The 22195-nt window shown below is 64.8% G+C and overlaps 1 protein-coding gene across 1 annotated transcript; it reads left to right on the top strand.

Moving 5' to 3' along the window:
* The first annotated feature begins 1103 nt into the window (after positions 1-1103).
* On the top strand, positions 1104-20565 carry DLG4 (discs large MAGUK scaffold protein 4). The gene is given in 21 exon segments (XM_065423165.1): positions 1104-1193; positions 4429-4482; positions 5657-5708; positions 6030-6170; positions 7752-7928; positions 8670-8752; positions 8754-8799; positions 9175-9305; positions 9453-9592; positions 11350-11497; positions 11955-12057; positions 14018-14132; positions 15030-15206; positions 15942-15978; positions 16773-16800; positions 17567-17614; positions 17704-17805; positions 18372-18569; positions 19227-19335; positions 19977-20068; positions 20459-20565. Coding segments are annotated over 21 exon segments (2178 nt in total).
* Positions 20566-22195: the final 1630 nt, after the last annotated feature.

Below are 22195 nucleotides of genomic sequence, written 5' to 3'. Positions count from 1 at the left end.
GGGGGGGCAGAGGGCTGTGGGGCGGGAGTGAGGGCACCGACAGAGCTGGGGTGGCAGGGGCTGCGGGGCGGGAGTGAGGGGCACCGGCAGAGCTGGGGGGGGGCAGAGGGCTGCGGGGCGGGAGTGAGGGGCACCGGCAGAGCTGGGGGGGGGGCAGGGGGCTGCGGGGCGGGAGTGAGGGGCACCGACAGAGCTGGGGTGGCAGGGGGCTGCGGGTCGGGAGTGAGGGGCACCGGCAGAGCTGGGGGGGGCAGAGGGCTGTGGGGCGGGAGTGAGGGGCACCGACAGAGCTGGGGTGGCAGGGGGCTGCGGGGCGGGAGTGAGGGGCACCGGCAGAGCTGGGGGGGGGGGCAGAGGGCTGCGGGGCGGGAGTGAGGGGCACCGGCAGAGCTGGGGGGGGGTCAGGGGGCTGCGGGGCGGGAGTGAGGGGCACCGACAGAGCTGGGGTGGCAGGGGGCTGCGGGGCGGGAGTGAGGGGCACCGGCAGAGCTGGGGGGGGCAGAGGGCTGCGAGGCGGGAGTGAGGGGCACCGGCAGAGCTGGGGGGGGGGGCAGAGGGCTGCGGGGCGGGAGTGAGGGGCACCAGCGGAGCGTGGGGGACACCCAGGCTGTGATTTTCCCTTAATTGGGGGGGGATGGCCTCGGTTTGGGGGGAGGGGAGCTGCCTCCTCCCCCCCCGTCGCCCAATCTCCCGGCAGGACCGTGGCTCCGTCAGACGCGCAGGGGGACGATCCAGGCGCGATCCGCGGCTCGTTGCGCCCCCCCGGCTGCGGCGCGGGATGGGGGAAGGGGCCACCGAGCGGGGGGGAAGCTGGGGCAGCCGGGGGCGGAGGGATAAAAAATAAAAAATCGCCTCCCCCCCGCCCCACTTCGGAGCCTGCGTCCCGGCCGGCGGGGGGAGAAGGCGGCGGCGGATCGGGGGCTCCCTGCAGCCGGCGGGGGGGGTGGGGGACACCCCGGGGTGCGGGGGGGGGCCGGTTGCTGGAGGCGGAGGGGGGGTTAGTCCCTCCCCCCGCGGGCTTTTGCCCTTCCCCGTTTGGGGGCGGGGGCTGCAGCGGGGGGGGGGCAGGGGAGGGGGGCCCATCCCCCCCCCGCACCGGGGCCATGTTCGTGTCGGTCTGGTACGCCAAGAAGATGGGCCGCCGCCTCCTGGACAACGTCCGCCGGGCCCAGAGACAGCGGGGCCGGGCCACGGTACCGGGGGGGCGGCGGGGGGACGGGGGGATGCGGGAGGGGAGAGGGGATCGGGGTGATGTGTGAGGGGAGGGGGAGCTGAGGGGAGGGGGGACTGGGGGTGATGTGTGAGGGGAGGGGGGAGGGAAGGGGGATCGTGAGGGGAGGGGGGACCGGGGGTGATGTGTGAGGAAAGGGGAGCTGGGGGGAGGGGGGAACGGGGTGATGTGTGAGGGGAGGGGGAGGAAGTTGGAGAGGAGGGGGAAGGGGGATAGTGGAGGGAGGGGGGACTGGAGTAATGGGGGAGGGGAGGGGAGATGGGGGCAGAGCGATGTGGGGGGCTGGCTGCAGGCCCGGGGGGGGGCAGGGAAGAGGGAGAGCTGGAGGGGGCAGGGATCTGGGGGGGGGCGAGGGGAGGAGCTGGGGAAGAGACGGGACTGGGTAGGATGGGCCGGGGGCACAGGAAGGGGGGATGGGGGAGAAGGTTGGGGGCTGGTGTAGGGGGCAGGGGGCTGTGAGGGGAAGGGGGGGCGGGGTGGGATTTTGGGGGGCTGCGGGTCGGGAGTGAGGGGCACCGGCAGAGCTGGGGGGCGGCAGGGCTGGGCTATTGGGGGCTGTGGGTCTGGAGTGAGGGGCACCGGCAGAGCTGGGGGGGGGGGGCGGGCTGAGCGAACAGGGGCTGCGGGTCGGGAGCGAGGAGCAATGAATGGGGCGGGGGCGTCAGTCATGACGTCATGGGGGATGGACCCCTGACGTCACCACCCCTGCCTGTGAATGGAGGAGCGGGGGAGGGGCTCCAGATGTGCGCACCCCCCTGAATTAGAGGCTGGGGGCTGGGCAGGATGTTTCCGGGGGAGCGGAGGGGTGGGGGCTGCGTCTCTGCTGCTGGGGAGATCTGGCCCCGGATGCCTGGGTTCACGGCCAGGCTGTCAAAGGGGAGCTGCCCTCACTACCCCCCAGCGCCCCCCCGCTCCCTGCCCCCCAGCGCCCCCCAGCTCCCTCCCCGTTCCCTGCCACCCAGCGCCCCCCCCACCCCCTGCCCCCAGCGCCCCCTAGCGCCACCCTGGGGCTAGCCCCGCCTGCCAGGGGAGAGCGCCCCCTGCTGAGCCCCCCGCCCCGCTCCCTGCCACCCAGCGCCCCCCCCCCCGCACCCTGCCCCCCCAGCACCCCCCCCCCGCACCCTGCCCCACAGCACCCCCTAGCGCCGCCCTGGAGCAGTGGGTGCTGGTCTCTCATCCAAGACCTGAACGCAGCCCTGCAACTGCCCCCACCTCGGCCCTAGTTACGAGCCCCTCCGGGACCCTCCACCTGTCCCAGTTAGCTGATTAAAGGCCCTTAATTGTAATTTGCTGTAGGAACTGGCGGGGGAGGGTGGGAGAGGCGCTGAGACACGGCCACCTCTGGGGCGGGGCGGCTGGCTACACGGGGACCCCTCGCCCGGTGCTGAGATGCAGCCACCTCTGGGGTGGTGCTGAAATATCGCTCTTCTGCAGCTGAAAGCCGGGCTCGGCTGGGCTGAGGACAAGGCCGAGTCATTGGCGGCTCTGAATAATTGATAGGAAACCTCCGTTAGGCACATTTGAAATGTCCCTTCTCTCCTCTTCTCAGCCAGAGCTTCGAGACGCAGCCTCCCCGGCTGGGTGATACGGAGGGGAGTGCAGCCTACTGGTTAGGGGGCTGGGAGCCAGGACTCCTGGGTTCTCTCCCCGGCTCTGGGAGGGGGGGAGCGGGGGCTGGTGGGTCAGAGCTCCATGTACTATAGCGATGCCCCTTGTTGCCACGACAACTGTCTCCCCCTGCAGTACTTGGTCCCAGTTCCCTGGCATCGCCATGGTTACGGTTGCCGAGGCGGACGGGGCGGGGGAAGCTGGGAAAGTCGCTAGGGAGAGGAGCCAGCGAAGGAAGGAGAACCCGGCCAGTTCCCCCTTCCCCGTCCCGGGGCCAACATGCAGCCACCTCTGGGGTGGGGTGTTTCCCTGTACAGAGTTACGCTGCTCCCCCCAGCTCTGCCGGTGCCCCTCACTCCTGACCCGCAGCCCCTGCCAGCCCAGCCCCCCCCCCAGCTCTGCCGGTGCCCCTCACTTCCAACCCGCAGCCCCTGCCAGCCCAGCCCTGCCCCCCCCAGCTCTGCCGGTGCCCGTCACTCCCGACCCGCAGCCCCTGCCAGCCCAGCCCTGCCCCCCCCCCAGCTCTGCCGGTGCCCGTCACTCCCGACCCGCAGCCCCTGCCAGCCCAGCCCTGCCCCCCCCAGCTCTGCCGGTGCCCCTCACTCCCGACCCGCAGCCCCTGCTAGCCCGGCCCTGCCCCCCCCAGCTATGCCGGTGCCCCTCACTCCCGACCCGCAGCCCCTGCTAGCCCGGCCCTGCGCCCCCAGCTATGCCAGTGCCCCTCACTCCCGACCCGCAGCCCCTCCCCCCCAGTCCTGCCCCCCAGCTCTGCCGGTGCCCCTCACTCCTGACCCGCAGCCCCTGCCCCCCCCCACCAGCTTTGCCGGTGCCCCTCACTCCTGACCTGCAGCCCCTGCTAGCCCCGCCCTGAGGTCAAATGTGGCGCTGAAGTTTTAGGTTGACGGGTCGCAGATGTCGAGTTTGGGGGTTCCCCGGGTGCTTTGGGGCTGTCGGTTTGGTGTGGTGCTATTTGGGGGTGCTCCTGGTGTGTCAGTTCAGAGTGATGGTTTTGGGGGGTTCAGGTGAATATTTGGGCTGATTTTTTGCCAGGGGATATTCACAGGGGGTCCCATGAATTTTGAGGGGTGCTGGTTCAGTGTCGGTTTTTTGAGGTTCCCTCACTGTTTGCGGGGGACAAAACCTCAGGAGCTTTCGAGGCTGCTGTATCGTTTGGGATGTGACATTTCAGAGGGTCACATTTTGGAGCTCGATGGGTTGAATATTTCGCGGGGGAGCCGGTCCCTTTCAGGGCTCAGGGTGCAGCCTCTGGCTGGGCCCCCCAGCCCTGCTGGCGTGCGGCTGCTTCTGGGGTGCAGCATAAAGTTGGGGGGGATCTTCCTCTTCCACCCCAAAAGTCCCCAGGTCTCACCCACCCGTTTTGGGGGGACCAGAGCCGCTGGCTCGCTGGGAACCCAAGGCCAAGCAGGGGTGCCTGGAGGGTGGCACACTTGCCTCTGGTCTGGGGGTGTCTCGTCCCCAGGGGGGCGGGGATCTGGTATCTCAGGGGGCTGGTGGCACCCCGGAGAAGCGGCTGAGATGCCTCCAGCTCACGCTGGGGTCTCCTACTTTTGCCTCCTTCTGTCCTGCAGGCGAATTCTCCGCCTGTCATCGTCAACACGGACACGCTGGAGGCGCCGGCGTATGTGAGTAGCCAAGTGGGGGGGCCCAGGGGGGGTTGGGGGATGGGGGGGGCCTCGTGTCTGGACTGGTGCAGTTTCCTCCTAGATGCACCGTCATCTCTGGGAACCGTCCCCCCGATCCCAAACTCCCCCCTGATGTAACCCCCCAAACCTTCCCCCCAAACTGACCCCTGATGTGACCCCCTGAACCTTCCCCCCAAACTCCCCCCTGATGTAACCCCCAAACCTTCCCCCCAAACTCACCCCTGATGTGACCCCCTGAACCTTCCCCCCAAACTCACCCCTGATGTGACCCCCCTGAACCTTCCCCCCAAACCTTCCCCCCAAACTCACCCCTGATGTGATCCCCCCAAACCTTCCCCCCGAACCTTCCCCCCAACTCACCCCTGATGTGACCCCCCAAACTCACCCCTGATGTGACACCCCAAACCTTCCCCCAAACTCACCCCTGATGTGACCCCCTGAACCTTCCCCCCAAACTCACCTCTGATGTGACCCCCCCAAACCTTCCCCCCAAACTCCCCCCGATGTAACCCCCCAAACTCCCCTCTGATGTAACCCTCAACCTTCCCCCCAAACTCCCCCCTGATGTGACCCCCCAAAACCTTCCCCCCAAACTCACCCCTGATGTGACCCCCCTGAACTTTCCCCCCGAACCTTCCCCCCAAACTCACCCCTGATGTGACCCCCCCAAACCTTCCCCCCGAACCTTCCCCCAACTCCCCCTGATGTGACCCCCCAAACTCCCCCCTGATGTGACCCCCAAACCTTCCCCCCAAACTCCCCCCGATGTGACCCCCCAAACCTTCCCGCCGAACCTTCCCCCCAAACTCCCCCCTGATGTGACCCCCCCAAACCTTCCCCCAAACTCATCTCTGACCCCCCACATCTGCTTCTGTTCGATAGAGTCCCAGGTTGGGGAGGACCCATGGGGGTTGGGTGGAAGATCCCCCCATGGGATTTGGGGGGGTGAATGGGGGGGGTCTTGTCCAATGCAGGCAAATAGCTCTTGTGGGTTTTCGTTCGTTTGTTCGTTCTTTCAAGCTCTGAGTTTATTCTTTCATTCTCTCTTCTCTTCCATGGTTTCTCTTCTTTCTATTAACTCGTCCCTTTGTTCTTTGTCCTTCGTTCTGCTGTGTGGGGGCCCAATTCTCAACCCCCCCCCCTTTCTGTCTAGGTGAACGGGACGGAGGGGGAGATGGAGTACGAAGAAATCACGTTTAGAACGGGTGAGCTCTGCCGGTGCCCCTCACTCCCGACCCGCAGGCCCCCGCTAGCCCGGCCCTGCCCCCCCCCCCAGCTCTGCCGGTGCCCCTCACTCCCGACCCGCAGCCCCCGCTAGCCCGGCCCTGCCCCCCCCCAGCCCTGCCGGTGCCCCCTCACTCCCGACCCGCAGCCCCCGCTAGCCCAGCCCTGCCCCCCCCCCCAGCTCTGCCGGTGCCCCTCACTCCCGACCCGCAGCCCCCGCTAAGCCCGGCCCTGCCCCCCCCCCCCAGCTCGGCCGGTGCACCTCACTCCCGACCCCGCAGCCCCTGGAGGACGACTGACAGGTTTTCGGGGGTGTCTCCTGCAGGGTAACTCCGGGCTGGGGTTCAGCATTGCCGGGGGGACGGACAACCCCCACATTGGGGACGACCCCAGCATCTTCATCACGAAAATCATCCCTGGGGGAGCGGCGGCTCAGGACGGCCGGCCTCAGGTACCCGCGGGGCCGGGGGGGGGGGAGTGGTGGGGGGCAGAGGAGGGGCTGGGGAGTGAGTGATTGTGCAAGCGATTGTGAGCCTGTGCGCTGGGGGTGTAAGGTTGTGAGCGCACGAGCCTGTGCAGTGAGTGAGTGTGCACTCAGCAATTGTGTGACTGTGCACACTGGCTTGCACGCTGCTTCTTTGCACGTGCCCAGCACTTGCACAAACTCTCGGACGTGTGCAAAGACACGCCTCGGTGCTCCCACAGTGGCATATTGCATATACATCCACCGCCTCTTGCACGATCACCTTGCCTCGTGCCCAGAATGGCTGGCTGTCCATGTGCACAATCGTGCAGAATCACTCCTCGCACATGTGCGAACCGGTTTGCTAAATGTTCTTTGCACATGCACCTAATGACTTGCACAATCACTCATTGCATGTTCACAATTGCTCCTTACACTTGTGTGCGCACAGTTGCTTGGGGCACAATCACTCATGGCACACTCATCACACACTTATACAATCACTCATGGCCTGCACACAATCGCTTATTGCAAACTGTCACCATCATTTGTTGCACAATCACTCACCCCTCACTCTTTGCGCAAGCTCACAGTCACTCCTTGCACACTCATTGCACAATTGCTCATGCTCACAACTGCTTGTTGCACTCATCCAAAATTCATTGCATGTGCACAATCACTCATGGCACATGCTCACAATTTCTCAGTGCACAATTGCTCATTTTAAGTGCTCACAATCGCTCACTGCACAACCACTCATTGCACGCTTATTACACAATCACTGGTGGCACGTGCTCGCCCTCACTCCTTGCACAATTGCTCATTGCACACTGATGACCCCATCACTCATGGCAAATTCTCACAATTGCTGGTTGCACAATCGCTCATTGCAGAGGGTCCCCCAATCCCTCTTTGCACAATTGTTCCCTGCACCAGCACCCGTTGCACACTTGTTACACAGTTGCTCATGGCACACACTCACACTTGCACAATCACTCGTTGGAGATGTTCACAATCACTCACTACACAATTGCTCATCCCACACTCCCTGTGATCACAATAACTTTCTGCGCAATTCCTCATCACACAATCGCTCATGGCATGTGCTCACAGTGACTCTTTGCACGACTGCTCCTTGCACACACACCTACTCGTTCCTTGCACAATTGCTCCTTGCACAACAGCTGATTGCAGACTCTCCTAGTTTGTTCCTTGCATAATCGCTCTTGCAGATGCTCACAATCATTTGTTGCACAATCTCTCATTGCCCAGTTGGTCGTTGCATGCTCATTGCACAACTGCTCACTGCACAATTGCTTGCTGCTCTGTTACTTTTTGCACACTCATTCCCCAATTGCTCATGGCATACCCGCCCAAGCGCTCCTTGCACGGCTGCTCATTTCTCCCCCATTGCGTCATCGCTCATCGCACGCTTGCTCGTCGCAGGTGTCGCACGCTTGCACACGGCACCCGCTCACAATCTCCCCGGGCCACCTGAGCCCCAGTTGGCGCCATGCTCGCCCCCATGAACCCCCCTGATCCGCCCCCTCCCCGTGTCCCTGCCCCAGGGTGAACGACAGCATCCTGTTTGTGAACGACGTGGACGTGCGAGAGGTGACGCACAGCACGGCGGTGGAGGCGCTGAAGGAAGCCGGCTCCATCGTGCGTCTCTACGTCATGCGGCGTAAGGCCCTGGCCGAGAAGGTCATGGAGGTGAAGCTCATCAAGGGGCCCAAAGGTCAGAGACGTCCTGCGGCTGGGGAGCCCCCTGGATAGCCCCCCTGAAACTCCCCTATGGCTCGGGATACCCCAGACAGCCCCCCAAGCTCCTTGGGAACATCCTCCCTCTGAGAGACCCCCCCCCATGGCTGGGGATGTGCCTGTGCACCCCCCCGTCTTCCCTTGGAGAGACCCCGAGAACTTGGGGGTCACATACACCCCCTGCCCCGCCAGCCACCCCCACAGCCCCCCTCCTGCTTCCATCCCCTGGGGCCTCCCGAGAGAACACCCCAGATCCCCCCTAGATCCAGGGACTCCATCGTCCACCCCCCCTGGTCCCCTGCTAAGGAACCCCCAAAGAGAACCCCTCAATACCCCCTCGTGTCCCCCCCACTGAGAGACCCCCCCCCACCGGATAACCCACATATTGGAGAGAGGCCCCTTGGACCCAGCATATGCCAAAGCCAGGGGTCCCCCTGAAGTCCCCTCCACATCACCACTAGCCCCCCCATACAGTCTCTGCTCCCCCTGACGGCCCCCCCCTTTCTTCTCCTAGGAGATCCTCCCCCTCGGGCAGAGGTTCCCCCTTTTCTTTCCCGGGATCCCCCCAAACCCCATCATCTCCCCATCCTCCCCCAGAGGGGAACCCCCGGGATCTCCCCCCCCCGTCCCTTTCTCTCTGACTCGCCCCAGATCTGTCTGCCCCCCTGGCCCCGAAAATCTCCCGCTCTGAATCTCTCTCCCCTCCCCCCCTGCTCAGGTCTGGGGTTCAGCATCGCGGGGGGTGTTGGGAACCAGCACATCCCCGGGGACAACAGCATCTACGTCACCAAGATCATCGAGGGGGGGGGCCGCCCACAAGGACGGGCGCCTCCAGATCGGGGGACAAGATCCTGGCGGTGAGTCGCCCCCCCGCCCCAGCCAGGCAGGGGTTAACTGAGCCCCCGGGGGGGATGGGCCTGAGCGGAGGGAGTGGAGGGTGGGAGGGGCTTAGCGGAGTGGAAAGAGTTAGGGAGGGGCCTAATTGAGGGGAGGGGCTTAGCTGAGGGGGAGGAGCCTATGTCTGGGGAAAGCTGAGTGGGAGGGGCTTACTGGAGCAGGGAGGGGTGCTGAGCTGTGTGGGAACTCCCTGCAGAACTCCCTGCCGCTGGATATTGCCGAGAGTAGAAGAGCCCGTGGGTCTGAGCCGGGGCAGGAGGCAGGTGGGATACTGGGGGCGGGAGATGGGGCCCATGGGTCTGACCCTGCGTCCCCCCCGTCTCCCCCTCTCCAGGTGAACAACGTCAGCCTGGAGGATGTGATGCACGAGGACGCCGTGGCCGCGCTGAAGAACACGTACGACGTCGTCTACCTGAAGGTGGCCAAACCCACCAACATGTACCTCAACGACTCCTACGCCCCGCCCGGACATCACCACCTGTGAGAACTGTGCTGGGGGGGGGGCAGGGAGCGGGGCGGGAGCCCGGCCTGAACGGCCGCCCCACCCCAGAGGTGGCCCACATCTCAGCCATTAACGCCGCCCCCTTTTCTCTCCCTGCTCCAGCGTATTCCCAGCACCTGGACAACGAAATCAGTCACCAGAGTTACCTGGGGGACCGACTACCCCCAAGCCATGACCCCCACCTCCCCCCGGCGCTACTCCCCCATCCCCAAGGAGATGATGGGGGAAGAGGACATACCCAGGTGAGCAAAGCCCCTGCCCCTCCCCTGGGGGCTGCCCCCTAGCGGGGCTGGGTGCCGAGGGAGGGAGGTGACTGGCGCCTGCCGCCCAGAGAGGAAGAGGGTACGGTTTGGGGTGTACAAAGATCACCCCCTTTGTGGCCTCTTAATGGCGTTCATCTGCCAGGGGTGCACACAGTTATCCGTCTGAAGTGTAGGCGCCTGAGTGCAGGAGACGACAGGTGTACCCGTAACATACAGGCGTACATGTAACACACAGCCGCATGCATGATATACTGGTGCACAGGCAGTGGACAACCACGCACCATAATGTACAGGCGCAGAGGTAATGTAAAACCACACATCTTGACATACAGGCGCACAGGTAGTGTACAGCCACACACCGTGACATACAGGCGCACAGGTAATGTAAAACACACACCGTGACATACAGGCGCACAGGTAATGGACAGCCACACACCGTGACATACTGGCACACAGGTAATGGACAGCCACACACCATGATATACAGGTGCACAGATAATGGACAACCATGCACCGTAATGTACAGGCACATAATTAATGTAAAAGCACACACCGTGGACATACAGGTGCACAGGTTACATACAGCCATGCATGGTAACATACAGGTACACAGGTTACATACAGCCATGCACGGTAACATACAGGTGCACAGGTTACATACAGCCATGCACGGTAACATACAGGTGCACAGCTAATGTACAGCCAAACACTGTAACATACAGGCGCAAAGGTTACCTATAGCCACCCACCGTAACATACAGGTAATGTACAGCCACCCACCATAACACACAGGCACACGGGTAATGTACAGCCACCCACCATAACACACAGGCACACGGGTAAGGTACAGCCACACACCATAACACACAGGCACACGGGTAATGTACAGCCACACACCGTAACACACAGGCGCACAGGTAATGTACAGCTGTGTACATAACACAGAGGCGCACAGCTAATAGACAGGCAGCCGTGAGACATTCAGGTACCCACATAACACACAGACACCGTTCTGACATACACTCAGCCACATAATGAACAGGCAACTCGGTAAGGTTACAGGCGCTCAGATGCTGTATAGGTATTTACAGAATATACAGCCGCATCTGGAATATACAGGTAGACATGTAACACACGGCCACACGTGTGACCTACAGGCTACCATGTAATGTTCAGGTGCCCACAGGATGTACAGGCGTTCAAATAGGAGTACATGTCAAATGTATATGTTATCACATCCTGTAACAGGTGCTACAAGCACAAAGATAAGATACAGGCGCCCTGCCAGTCCATGCAACCCTTACAGCCTCATGATGAAGTACAGGCACACGGGGGCATCCGCAAGGTTCAGGTGTACACCTTGCGTACAGGCAAACAGGAGGGGTACTGGCAAATGCACACAGGCGCCGGTGAAAGTACAGGTGCCTACATGTTGTGGAGGTTCAAGAGTGCGCCTGTGATGTACAGGCACACGAGGCAAACACACACACACACACACAAAGTTGCAGCGACGTACAGCCGCACACGTAAGCTACCGTCGCCCACAAGACATACAGCCACCCACTGTAACCTAAAGGGGTCATTACAGTCAGACCTCACACAACCCCATCGTTCCTGGGTGCTCTGCGTCCCCCGCTGTGCACTCTGGTGGTGGGGTGTTGCGGGACTTCGTCGGTGACTGTCCCCCTTCCCCATGGGGGTTCCTGACCTCTCTACCCCCACCCCACCCCCCCCAGGGAACCCCGCCGGATCATCATCCACCGCGGCTCGACGGGCCTGGGATTCAACATTGTCGGGGGTGAGGACGGCGAAGGAATCTTCATCTCCTTCGGGGGGCCGGCTGACCTGAGTGGGGAGCTGCGGAAAGGGGACCAGATCCTCTCGGTAAGAACTCGCCCCCCTGAGCCAGCCAGTCCCCCACTCTGCGGCCAAATGGGAGCTGGTGCCCCCTAGAGGGGACAGGCCCCTGCCCCCCTGAGCCAGCCAGTCCCTGCCCTGGGGCCGGATGGGAGCCGGCGCCCCCTAGAGGGGACAGGCCCCTGCCCCATTCCCCGCCCCCCTGAGCCAGCCAGTCCCTGCCCTGGGGCCGGGTGGGAGCCGGTGCCCCCTAGAGGGGACAGGCCCCTGCCCCATTCCCCGCCCCCCTGAGCCAGCCAGTCCCCGCCCTGGGGCCAGATGGGAGCCGGCGCCCCCTAGAGGGGACAGGCCCCTGCCCCATTCCCTGCCCCCCTGAGCCAGCCAGTCCCTGCCCTGGGGCCAGGTGGGAGCCGGCGCCCCCTAGAGGGGACAGGCCCCTGCCCCCATTCCCCGCCCCCCTGACGTTGCTTCCCTCTCCCCGCAGGTGAACGGGGTGGATCTCCGGAACGCAACCCACGAGCAGGCTGCCATCGCTCTGAAAAATGCTGGGCAGACGGTGACGATCATCGCACAGTATAAACCTGATGGTGAGTCTCAGCTGGGGGCTGGGGGCGGGGCTGGAGGCACATCCCGCCTCTGGGTGGTGTGGAGGGAGGGACAGGGTTTGGGTGGGTGGATGGATCCGGGGTTGGGTGGGTGGGCGGATGGGGTTGGAAAGACGGATGGAGGTTGGAAGGATGGAGGGATGCCTGGGGGTTGTCCAGCCGGGTGAAGGGATGGGTGGGGTGTTGGATGGAGATTGGGTGGGTGAATGGACGGAGGGAGGGATGGGGATGTAGGTTGGATGGAGGGATGGGGCGGGTGGGATGAAGTGATGGAGGATGGGTGGGAGGATGGATAGATATGGGGTGGGTGGGATGGACAGAGGGATGAAGTGATGGAGGATGGGTGGATGGATGGATAGATATGGGGCGGGTGGGATGGACAGAGGGATGAAGTGGTGGAGGATGGGTGGATGGATGGATAGATGGGGTGTTGGGTGGGTGGATGGACGGACGGAGGGGTGGGGATGAAGGTTGGGTGGATGCACGGACAGAGGGATGGGGATGGAGGTTGGGTGGATGGATGGAGGGATGGGGATGGAGGTTGGATGGAGAGGTGGGTGGGATGGAGGGATGAAGTGATTGAGGATGGGTGGGTGGATGGATAGATAGGTGGGGTGTTGGGTGGATGGATAGATGGAGGGATGGGGGGGCAGGAGGACAGACGGATGGGGTGCGGGCGGGAGGATGGAGGGATGGGTGAGGGCAGGAGCATGGAGGGATGGGGGGCAGGAGGACGGAGGGATGGGGCTGGCGGGAGGACAGAGGGATGAGGATGGAGGTTGAGTGGGCGGGCGGGAGGATAGAGGGATGGGGTGTTGAATGGATGGACGGGTGGAGAGATGAGGTGATGGAGGGTGGTGGGTGGATGGAGGGATGGGTGAGGGTGGGATGACAGAGGGATGGGGGGCGGGCGGGAGGGAGGACAGAGGGATGGGGATGGAGGTTGGGTGGATGGATGGAGGGATGGGGATGGAGGTTGGATGGAGAGGTGGGTGGGATGGAGGGATGAAGTGATGGAGGATGGGTGGATGGCTAGATAGGTGGGGTGTTGGGTGGATGGACAGATGGAGGTTGGGTGGATGGACAGATGGAGGGATGAAGTGATGGATGATGGGTGGATGGATGGATAGATAGGGTGTTGGGTGGGTGGATAGATGTAGGGATGGGGGACAGGAGGACGGAGGGATGGGTGAGGGCAGGAGGATGGAGGGATGGGGGGGCAGGAGGACGGAGGGATGGGGCTGGCGGGAGGACAGAGGGATGGGGATGGAGGTTGGGTGGATGGATGGAGGGATGGGGATGGAGGTTGGATGGAGAGGTGGGTGGGATGGAGGGATGAAGTGATTGAGGATGGGTGGGTGGATGGATAGATAGGTGGGGTGTTGGGTGGATGGATAGATAGGTGGGGTGTTGGGTGGATGGATAGATGGAGGGATGGGGGGGCAGGAGGACAGAGGGATGGGGTGCGGGCGGGAGGATGGAGGGATGGGTGAGGGCAGGAGGATGGAGGGATGGGGGGCAGGAGGACGGAGGGATGGGGCTGGCGGGAGGACAGAGGGATGGGGATGGAGGTTGGGTGGGCGGACGGGAGGATGGAGGGATGGGGTGTTGAATGGATGGACGGGTGGAGAGATGAGGTGATGGAGGGTGGTGGGTGGATGGAGGGATGGGTGAGGGTGGGATGACGAAGGGATGGGGGGGCGGGCGGGAGGGAGGACAGAGGGATGGGGATGGAGGTTGGGTGGAGAGATGGGTGGGTGGGATGTAGGGATGAAGTGATGGAGGGCGGGCGGGAGGACCGGCGGGTTGTACCGGAAGCAGGCGTCTCACTGGCCAGGTGGATTTGGGGGACCACGAGGGGTGGAGAGGGAAGTTCGGGGGGGGGGGGGCGGCCCAAGGCATCACCTGGCCCTCACCCCCCCCAATTCCCCCCTCCCCCCAGAGTACAGCCGCTTCGAGGCCAAAATCCATGACCTGCGGGAGCAGCTGATGAACAGCAGCCTGGGCTCTGGGACGGCGTCGCTCCGCAGCAACCCCAAGAGGGGCTTTTATATCCGGTGAGAGCCCCCCCCGAGTCCCCCACACACCCACAAGCCCTCCCAGGCCCCCCAGACCCCCAGGTGCCTCCCCCAGCCCCCTGAGATCCTCCACTCCACCACATGCCTCCATGGACCCCCCCCCAAGCCCCCCCTGGCCCCCCACAGACCCCCAGGAGCCTGCCCACCCCCTGAAACCCCCCATCCCCCCACAGAGCCCCAAGACCCTCCCAACCCCTCACTGACCCCCCATGAGCCCCCTCCCATGGACCCTCGCGAACCCTCCCATCCCACCATTGACTCCCACAAGCCCCCCCCCGACCCCCCCACTGTCCCCACCCACACGACCCCCTCCCGGACCCGGCTGCTGACCACCCCACGGACTCTGCCCCTCATCCACATGAAGCCGGTTACCCCAATATCCCACCTCTCCGCAGAAGGGGAGTGTAGTCTCCTCCGCTGGATTAGAGCGGGGGGGCTGGGAGCCAGGACTCCTGGGTTCTCTCCCCGGCTCTGGGAGGGGAGGGGGGGGCTGGGAGCCCGGACTCCTGGGTTCTCTCCCCAGCTCTGGGAGGGGAGGGGGGGGCTGGGAGCCCGGACTCCTGGGTTCTCTCCCCGGCTCTGGGAGGGGAGTGGGGGCTGGTGGGTTGGAGCAGTGGGGGCTGGGAGCCAGGACTCCTGGGTTCTCTCCCCGGCTCTGGGAGGGGAGTGGGGGCTGGGAGCCCGGACTCCTGGGTTCTCTCCCCGGCGCAGGGAGGGGAGTGGGGGCTGGTGGGTTAGAGCAGGGGGGGGCTGGGAGCCCGTACTCCTGGGTTCTCTCCCCGGCTCTGGGAGGGGAGTGGGGGCTGGTGGGTTAGAGCAGTGGGGGCTGGGAGCCCGGACTCCTGGGTTCTCTGACCCCTGGCCCTGCCCCCGCAGGGCGCTGTTCGACTACGACAAGACGAAGGACTGCGGGTTCCTGAGCCAGGCGCTAAGTTTCCGCTTCGGGGACGTGCTGCACGTGGTGGACGCCTCGGACGACGAGTGGTGGCAGGCGCGGCGGGTCCACCCCGATGGGGAGGGGGACGAGATCGGCTTCGTGCCCAGCAAGAGACGGTACCGGAGGGGGGGCAGAGGGGCATTGTGGGAAGGGGGGGACTTGGTGGGAGAAACTGTCAGGAAGTAGCTGTGGGGGGACGTGGGGCTGCGGGTGGGTTGGGGGCTGCAGGGCAGTGGGAGGGGCCATGGGGGGGAGAGGTTGTGGGGAGGGATTAGCGGTGGGGCTTTTGGAAGGGCGCGGGGCTGCTGAGCAGTGGGCGGGGCCAGAGGGGGGAGAGGTTGTGAGGAGGGTTTGGGGGTGGGGCTATGGGAAGGGGCGGGGCTGCTGAGCAGTGGGCGGGGCCAGATGGGGAGAGGTTGTGGGGAGGGATTAGGGGGTGGGGCTTTGGGAAGGGGCGGGGCTGCTGAGCAGTGGGTGGGGCCAGACGGGGGACAGGTTGTGAGGAGGGTTTGGGGTGGGGGCTATGGGAAGGGGTGGGGCTGGTGAGCAGTGGGCGGGGCCAGAGGGGGAGAGGTTGTGAGGAGGGGTTTGCGGGGTCGGGCTATGGGAAGGAGGCGGGCTTGCAGGGCTGGGGAAGGGGCCACAGGGGAGAGGTTGTGGGGAGGGAGAGGAGGGGGCGGGGCTCCAGGGCAGGGGGCGGGGCAGCTGAGGAGGGGGGGAGGGTTCACAAGGGACGGGGCTGCAGGGCAGGGGGAGGGGCCACAGGGGGAGAGGTTGTGGGGAGGGAGAGGAGGGGGGCGGGGCTCCGGGGCAGGGGGCGGAGCCATCTCTGAGGTTTGGTCTCCCTGCAGGGTGGAGCGCCGGGAGTGGACGCGGTTAAAGGCCAAGGTTAGTGACCGCCCCCCCCGACACAACCACCCACCCTGGGGGCAGGGCGGGGCTGGGTGTGCGAAGCTACCATCAGTCCCAGGAGTGAGTGTGCAAGGCTGGGGGCGGGAGTCCCAGGAGTGAGTGTGCAAGGCTGGGGGCGGGGCTCTCTCGTTGGGCCTCTCCTGGCCACACCCAGACCCCCAGGGGTGCTTTCCCCCCCCCGGTCCTCTCCGTGCCTTCCCACGAGTGTGGCACCGTGCGTGCGAGCGTGCGCACAACTGTCTTTGCACACCTCCGTGCCGACGCTGGCCAGCGCCACCGTTCACAGTGTGTCGCGCCCCAATTTGAGGCCATTAACCCCTTCCTCACCTTCCCAACATGGCGGGGGCCAATCAGGGAGTCAATCCACAAAGGGGCGGGGCTGCTTCCGCCTGACCCCCAAGGAGCGCTGTGGGGAGCGGCTCCCACCTCAGGCACCAGAGCTGGACCAGACGGGGGAGGTGGGGGGATCCTTGGGGAGGGGGTTCTCCTGGGGGGAGGGGCTCTGGGGTTGTGTGTGGGGCAGGGGAATACGATGGGGGGAGGTGAGAAATGGAGGCTGTAATGGGTCCCCCCCATGGATGGAGAAACGGAAGGGGGTTTGGGCAATTTCTGTCTGTCCACCCCCTCTATCTATCTATCTATCTATCTATCTATCTATCTATCTATCTATCTATCTATCTATCCCCATCCACCCCCACTATCTATCTATCTATTTATCTATCTCTGTCTCACTCTCTTTCTCTCTCTCTCTCTCTTTCTGCCCCCTCCAGGATCGGGTGCCAGGATCGGGCTCTCAAGGTGGGTTTCTCTCCTGCTGTCGCCTCTTTCTTCCGTTTCCAACTATCCCTTTATTTCGTACCTGTTCTTCATGCGCTATGAGTGTCCCAGCTGTGATATCCCCCCCCCCCCAGCTCTGCCGGTGCCCCTCACTCCCAACCCGCAACCCCTGCCCCCCCCAGCCCTGCCGGTGCCCCTCACTCCCGACCCGCAGCCCCCTGCCCCCCCCAGCTCTGCCGGTGCCCCTCACTCCCGCCCCGCAGCCCCCTGCCCCCCCCAGCTCTGCCGGTGCCCCTCACTCCCGACCCGCAGCCCCCTGCCCCCCCCAGCTCTGCCGGTGCCCCTCACTCCCGACCCGCAGCCCCTGCCAGCCCGGCCCTCCCCCCCCCCAGCCCTGCCGGTGCCCCTCACTCCTGACCCGCAGCCCCTGCCAGCCCGGCCCTGCCCCCCCCCAGCTCTGCCGGTGCCCCTCACTCCCGACCCGCAGCCCCTGCCAGCCCGGCCCTGCCCCCCCCAGCTCTGCCGGTGCCCCTCACTCCCGACCTAGCCCCTGCCAGCCCAGCCCTGCCCCCCCCCCAGCTCTGCCGGTGCCCCTCACTCCCGACCCGCAGCCCCCTGCTAGCCCAGCCCTGCCCCCCCCAGCTCTGCCGGTGCCCCTCACTCCCGACCTGCAGCCCCTGCCAGCCCGGCCCTGCCCCCCCCAGCTCTGCCGGTGCCCCTCACTCCCGACCCGCAGCCCCTGCCCCCCCCAGCGCTGCCGGTGACTCTTTCGGATTCTCGCCCCCAGGTCGGGAGGATTCGGTGTTGAGCTACGAGACAGTGATGCAGATGGAAGGTGAGAGTCTGGCTGGCTGCCAGCAGGGGGCGCTGTGCGGGGGGGGGAATCGGTCTCTCCCCCATCACTATTCTCTCTCTCCCCCCCAGTGCACTATGCTCGCCCCATTATCATCCTGGGGCCCACCAAGGACCGAGCGAACGACGATCTGCTCTCCGAGTTCCCTGACAAGTTCGGCTCCTGCGTCCCCCGTGAGTCCTGCTGGGGGCGCCGCGGTGGGGCACGGCGGGGGTGCCGGGCTGCAGGGGGGTGGGGCTGCAGGGGGGCGAGGCAGGGGGCAGAGTGGGGGCTGGGCAGGGGGTGCTGGGATGCAGGGGAGGCGGGGCAAAGGGGTGCCAGGCTGCAGTGGGACGGGGCAGGGGGCAGAATGGGGGTGGGGCAGAGGGGGCAGGGCTGGGGGCGGGGGGGCAGGGCAGGGTGTGCCAGGCTGCAGGGGGGAAGGGCAGGGTGGGGCGGCACCGGGGCAGGGGGGTGGGACGGGGGCAGGGTGGGGGGGCCAAGGCTGCAGGGGGGCGGGGCAGGGAGGTGTTGGGCTGCATGGGGGGGCGGGCAGGGAGTTGCCAGGCTGCAGGGGGCAGTGTGGGGGTGGAGCAGGGGGGCGCCGGCCTGCAGGGGGTGGGGCAGGGGGGCAGTGCAGGGGGGCAGGGTGGGGGCTGGGCAGGGCGGGGGTGACAGGCTGTAGGGGGGCGGGGCAGGGCAGTGGGGCCCCAGGCTGCCGGAGAAGGGCCTGACCCCCCCCCCCGCCCCGCCCCGCCAGACACCACGCGGCCGAAGCGGGAGTACGAGGTGGACGGGCGGGACTATCACTTCGTGGCGTCGCGGGAGAAGATGGAGAAGGACATCCAGGGCCACAAGTTCATCGAGGCCGGGCAGTACAACAGCCACCTGTACGGGACCAGCGTCCAGTCCGTGCGCGAGGTGGCCGAGCAGGTACGGCGGGGGGGGGCGGAGAGGGGTCAGATGGGGGAGGGGGCACGGCAGAGGGGGGGCAGCGGGGGGAGGGAGGGACGGCAGAGGACAGGGGAGGGGGCAGCGGGGGTGAGGGAGGGACAGCAGGGGAGGGAGGGAAGGACGGCAGAGGATGGGGGAGGGGGGCAGTGGGGGAGAGGGGGAGGGACGGCAGAGGACGGGGGAGGGAGCAGCGGGGGGGAGGGAGGGACGGCAGAGGATGGGGGAGGGAGGGACGGCAGAGGATGGGGGAGGGGGCAGTGGGGGAGAGGGGGAGGGACGGCAGAGGACGGGGGAGGGAGCAGCGAGGGGAGGGAGGGACGGCAGAGGATGGGGGAAAGGGGCAGTGGGGGAGAGGGGGAGGGACGGCAGAGGACGGGGGAGGGAGCAGCGGGGGGGAGGGAGGGACGGCAGAGGATGGGGGAGGGAGGGACGGCAGAGGATGGGGGAGGGGGCAGTGGGGGAGAGGGGGAGGGACGGCAGAGGACGGGGGAGGGAGCAGCGGGGGGAGGGAGGGACGGCAGAGGATGGGGGAAAGGGGCAGCGGGGGGAGGGAGGAGCGGCAGAGGATGGGGGAGGGGGGCAGTGGGGAGAGGGGGAGGGATGGCAGAGGGGGCCAGCGGGGGGCTCCATGGATGGCTGATGACACCCCCCTTCCCCGCAGGCAAACACTGCATCCTGGACGTCTCGGCCAATGCCGTGCGGCGGCTCCAGGCCGCCCAGCTCCACCCAATCGCCATCTTCATCCGGCCCCGGTCCCTGGAGAACGTCCTGTGAGTATGGGGGCTGGGGGCGGGGGCTGAGACGGTGGGGGCGGGGTCTAGGTGGGATCAGGGGGCGGGGTCTGAGATGATTGGGGCGGGGTCTAGGTAGGCTAAGGGGCGGGGTCTGAGATGGCTGGGGCAGGGCCTAGGTAGAATAACAGGCCTGGGGGCGGAGTCTGAGATGATTGGGGCGGGGTCTAGGTGGGATAGGGGGGTGGGGTCTGAGATGATTGGGGCAGGGTCTAGGTAGGATAAGGGGGCGGGGTCTGAGATGATTGGGGCGGGGTCTAGGTGGGATAGGGGGCGGGGTCTGAGATGATTGGGGGCGTGGTCTAGGTAGGATACAGGGGCGGGGTCTGAGGTGGCTGGGGGGGGGTCTAAGTGGGCTGTGGGGGTGGGGTCTGAGATAATTGGGGCGGGGACTCTAGCGCTCTGCCCCAGCCACTGCAGCCGGCGGCCGCCAGTGGGGGCTGGCGGGTGAGCGTGGGCCGGGCGGCTTCCATCCGTCCTGGGCTCTGCGTCCCGCAGCCCATGGGGCCGAATACCCCCCCCCCTTCGTTATCCCCGAGGCCTTTAATCGCCCCCTTTTCGGGGGGGCAGGCAGGAGCGAAGTCTGACGGGTGTCCATGTGTGTCCCCCCCCACACACAGGGAGATCAGCAAGCGGATAACAGAGGAGCAGGCGCGAAAAGCCTTCGACCGAGCCATCAAACTGGAACAAGAATTCACAGAGTGCTTCTCGGGTAGGTGTCATCCCCCCCGGCCCCCCCAGCTCCCCGGGACGGTCCCGCTGTCCCAAACTCCTGGGACGGGGGGGACACGGAGGCCGCCGGCTCCCATGGGCGTCCCCAGATCCGGGGCGGAGATTTCCCCGGCCTGGGTGGGTTCTCCGGGGCTGGATGTTTTTTTCCCCACCCCGTCTCGCCCCGTTAATGGGCGCCGTCTTTTTTCGGCGCCGGTGGGGGCTCGCGCCCGCCCCTGCCCCAAAGCCCCCGCCCCAAATCCGCCCCTCCCTGTCCCATTGGATCCCTCATGAGAGGAGGCGGAGGTGAGCTGGGACGGGGGGGACACAGCAGGGAGCTGCCTGTGGGTGCCCCGGCCCTATTGACCCTGTGCCGTGTCCCCCCTCGCAGCCATCGTCGAAGGCGAGAGTTTCGAGGAGATCTACCACAAAATCAAACGGATTATCGAGGAACTTTCGGGGCCGTACATCTGGATCCCGGCCCGGGAGAGACTTTAGGGACCTCCCCGCTCGGTGGGAACTGTGGCCCGACCCGGAACTGAGCCGTTCGCTTTCTTTTCGGGGAGGAGGTTTCGGGGGCGGGGGGGGGGGGGGGGAAGGGATCCGGTCTATTTCTTTCTTCTTCTCCTTTCTGGGTTTTTTTTTCTTGCAATCCTTCGCCTGGCTCCTTCCCCACCCCCCCCCAGCCAAGATCCGCTCCCGTCTCTTTGCACCCAGGAAAAGCGCTCTGTGCATGCTTGTATTTTTTCGAGAGGTGTTGGCTTGTGACGTCTGCGCTTCTGGCATTTTGCTTTCGATCCCCCCCCGTCCGCCCCGCATCCCCATCGGATCTGGACCCTGGGATCCAATCGAGGAGACGCGCGAAGGACCGGAAAGGGGGCGGAGGAGAAGAAAGGAACGAAACGCACCGAGAAAAAAAGAAGAGAAGGATGGAGCAAAAGCGCATCTCCGGAGGATCGGAAAACCGGATTTCTCGGGCAAAAACTATTCCGCCCGCTGAGATGAAAGGAGACCCCGTTTCTTTTCGGAGTGGAATCGACCCCGGATTTGGCGCGTTCTTTGGAGGGGGAAAACGAACGGCGTGGAAGGATAAAGCAGGGAAAACGGATTAAAAAACTACCAACCGCTTCGAGGCTATTTATTTATTTTTTGCTTTCCCGGCCGGGGACAGAGGAGAAAATAACCCACGATCCTCCTTTATCTTTCTACCCAACCGAAGGGAAACTTTCTTTTTAAACCAACGCGGGAAGGTGCGTCAGCGAGAGACACCCGATCGCCCTGTCTCCAAAAGGCAGGCGCTTCGCCGATTCCCCCCCCCCCCCGTGATGTTTCCAGACGGATCGAACCCGTTCTTTTCCTTTCCTTTTTCTTTCTCAGTATGGTTCATCTCCTTCCCTTTTCGGCGCATGGTGGCTTAAAAAAAACCAAACAAACAAAAAAGCAACAGGAAAACGTGACAAAAAAAAATGAGCATTTTGCTGTTCGGCAATTTCTATTTTTCTTTCCGGGCGGAGAAAAGACTCGTGGGAGGGGGGGAACCAAAACACATTTTCGACGTTCTGTGAATATTTCTTTTTTCTCGGGGTCATAGCGAGTATTTCGGTCTGGCTGTGCGTGATTGTATGAAACCGGGGGTGGGTGGGCGGGGAGATGTCAGACGGTCCTTCCTTTTCTCGTTACAGGCATTTTCGTTGGGACATGTTCTTAATTATGACGATGCTTATTTATTTCATTTTTTTTTTTGTATATAAACTCCAGCTGGCCGCAGAGACCCTTGCTAGAAAAAAGACCTACCGGTGAATTTGCGGTGAATTTGGGTATGGGGTTGCCCCCCTCCCTTCTGCCCTGGGGCAAGGGGGAAAGGCGGGGGGGAAGAGAAAGAAAGGGGTAAGGGATGATCAGTAGGTACCGAGAAACAGGAACAGCTGAGTATCATGGTGAGAGCGGAGTGGGGCTGGGAGCCAGGACTCCTGGGTTCTCACCCTGGCTCCGGGAGGAGAGTGGGGGCTGGTGGTTAGAGCAGGGGGGCTGTGAGCCAGGACTCCTGGGTTCTCTCCCCGGCTCTGGGAGGGGAGTGGGGGCTGGTGGTTAGAGCGGGGGGGGGGGGCTGGGAGCCAGGACTCCTGGG

Source organism: Emys orbicularis, unplaced genomic scaffold (genome assembly GCF_028017835.1).
Source record: "Emys orbicularis isolate rEmyOrb1 unplaced genomic scaffold, rEmyOrb1.hap1 scaffold_78, whole genome shotgun sequence".
Lineage (NCBI taxonomy): Eukaryota > Metazoa > Chordata > Testudines > Emydidae > Emys > Emys orbicularis.
This window is presented reverse-complemented; position numbering and strand designations above follow the sequence as displayed.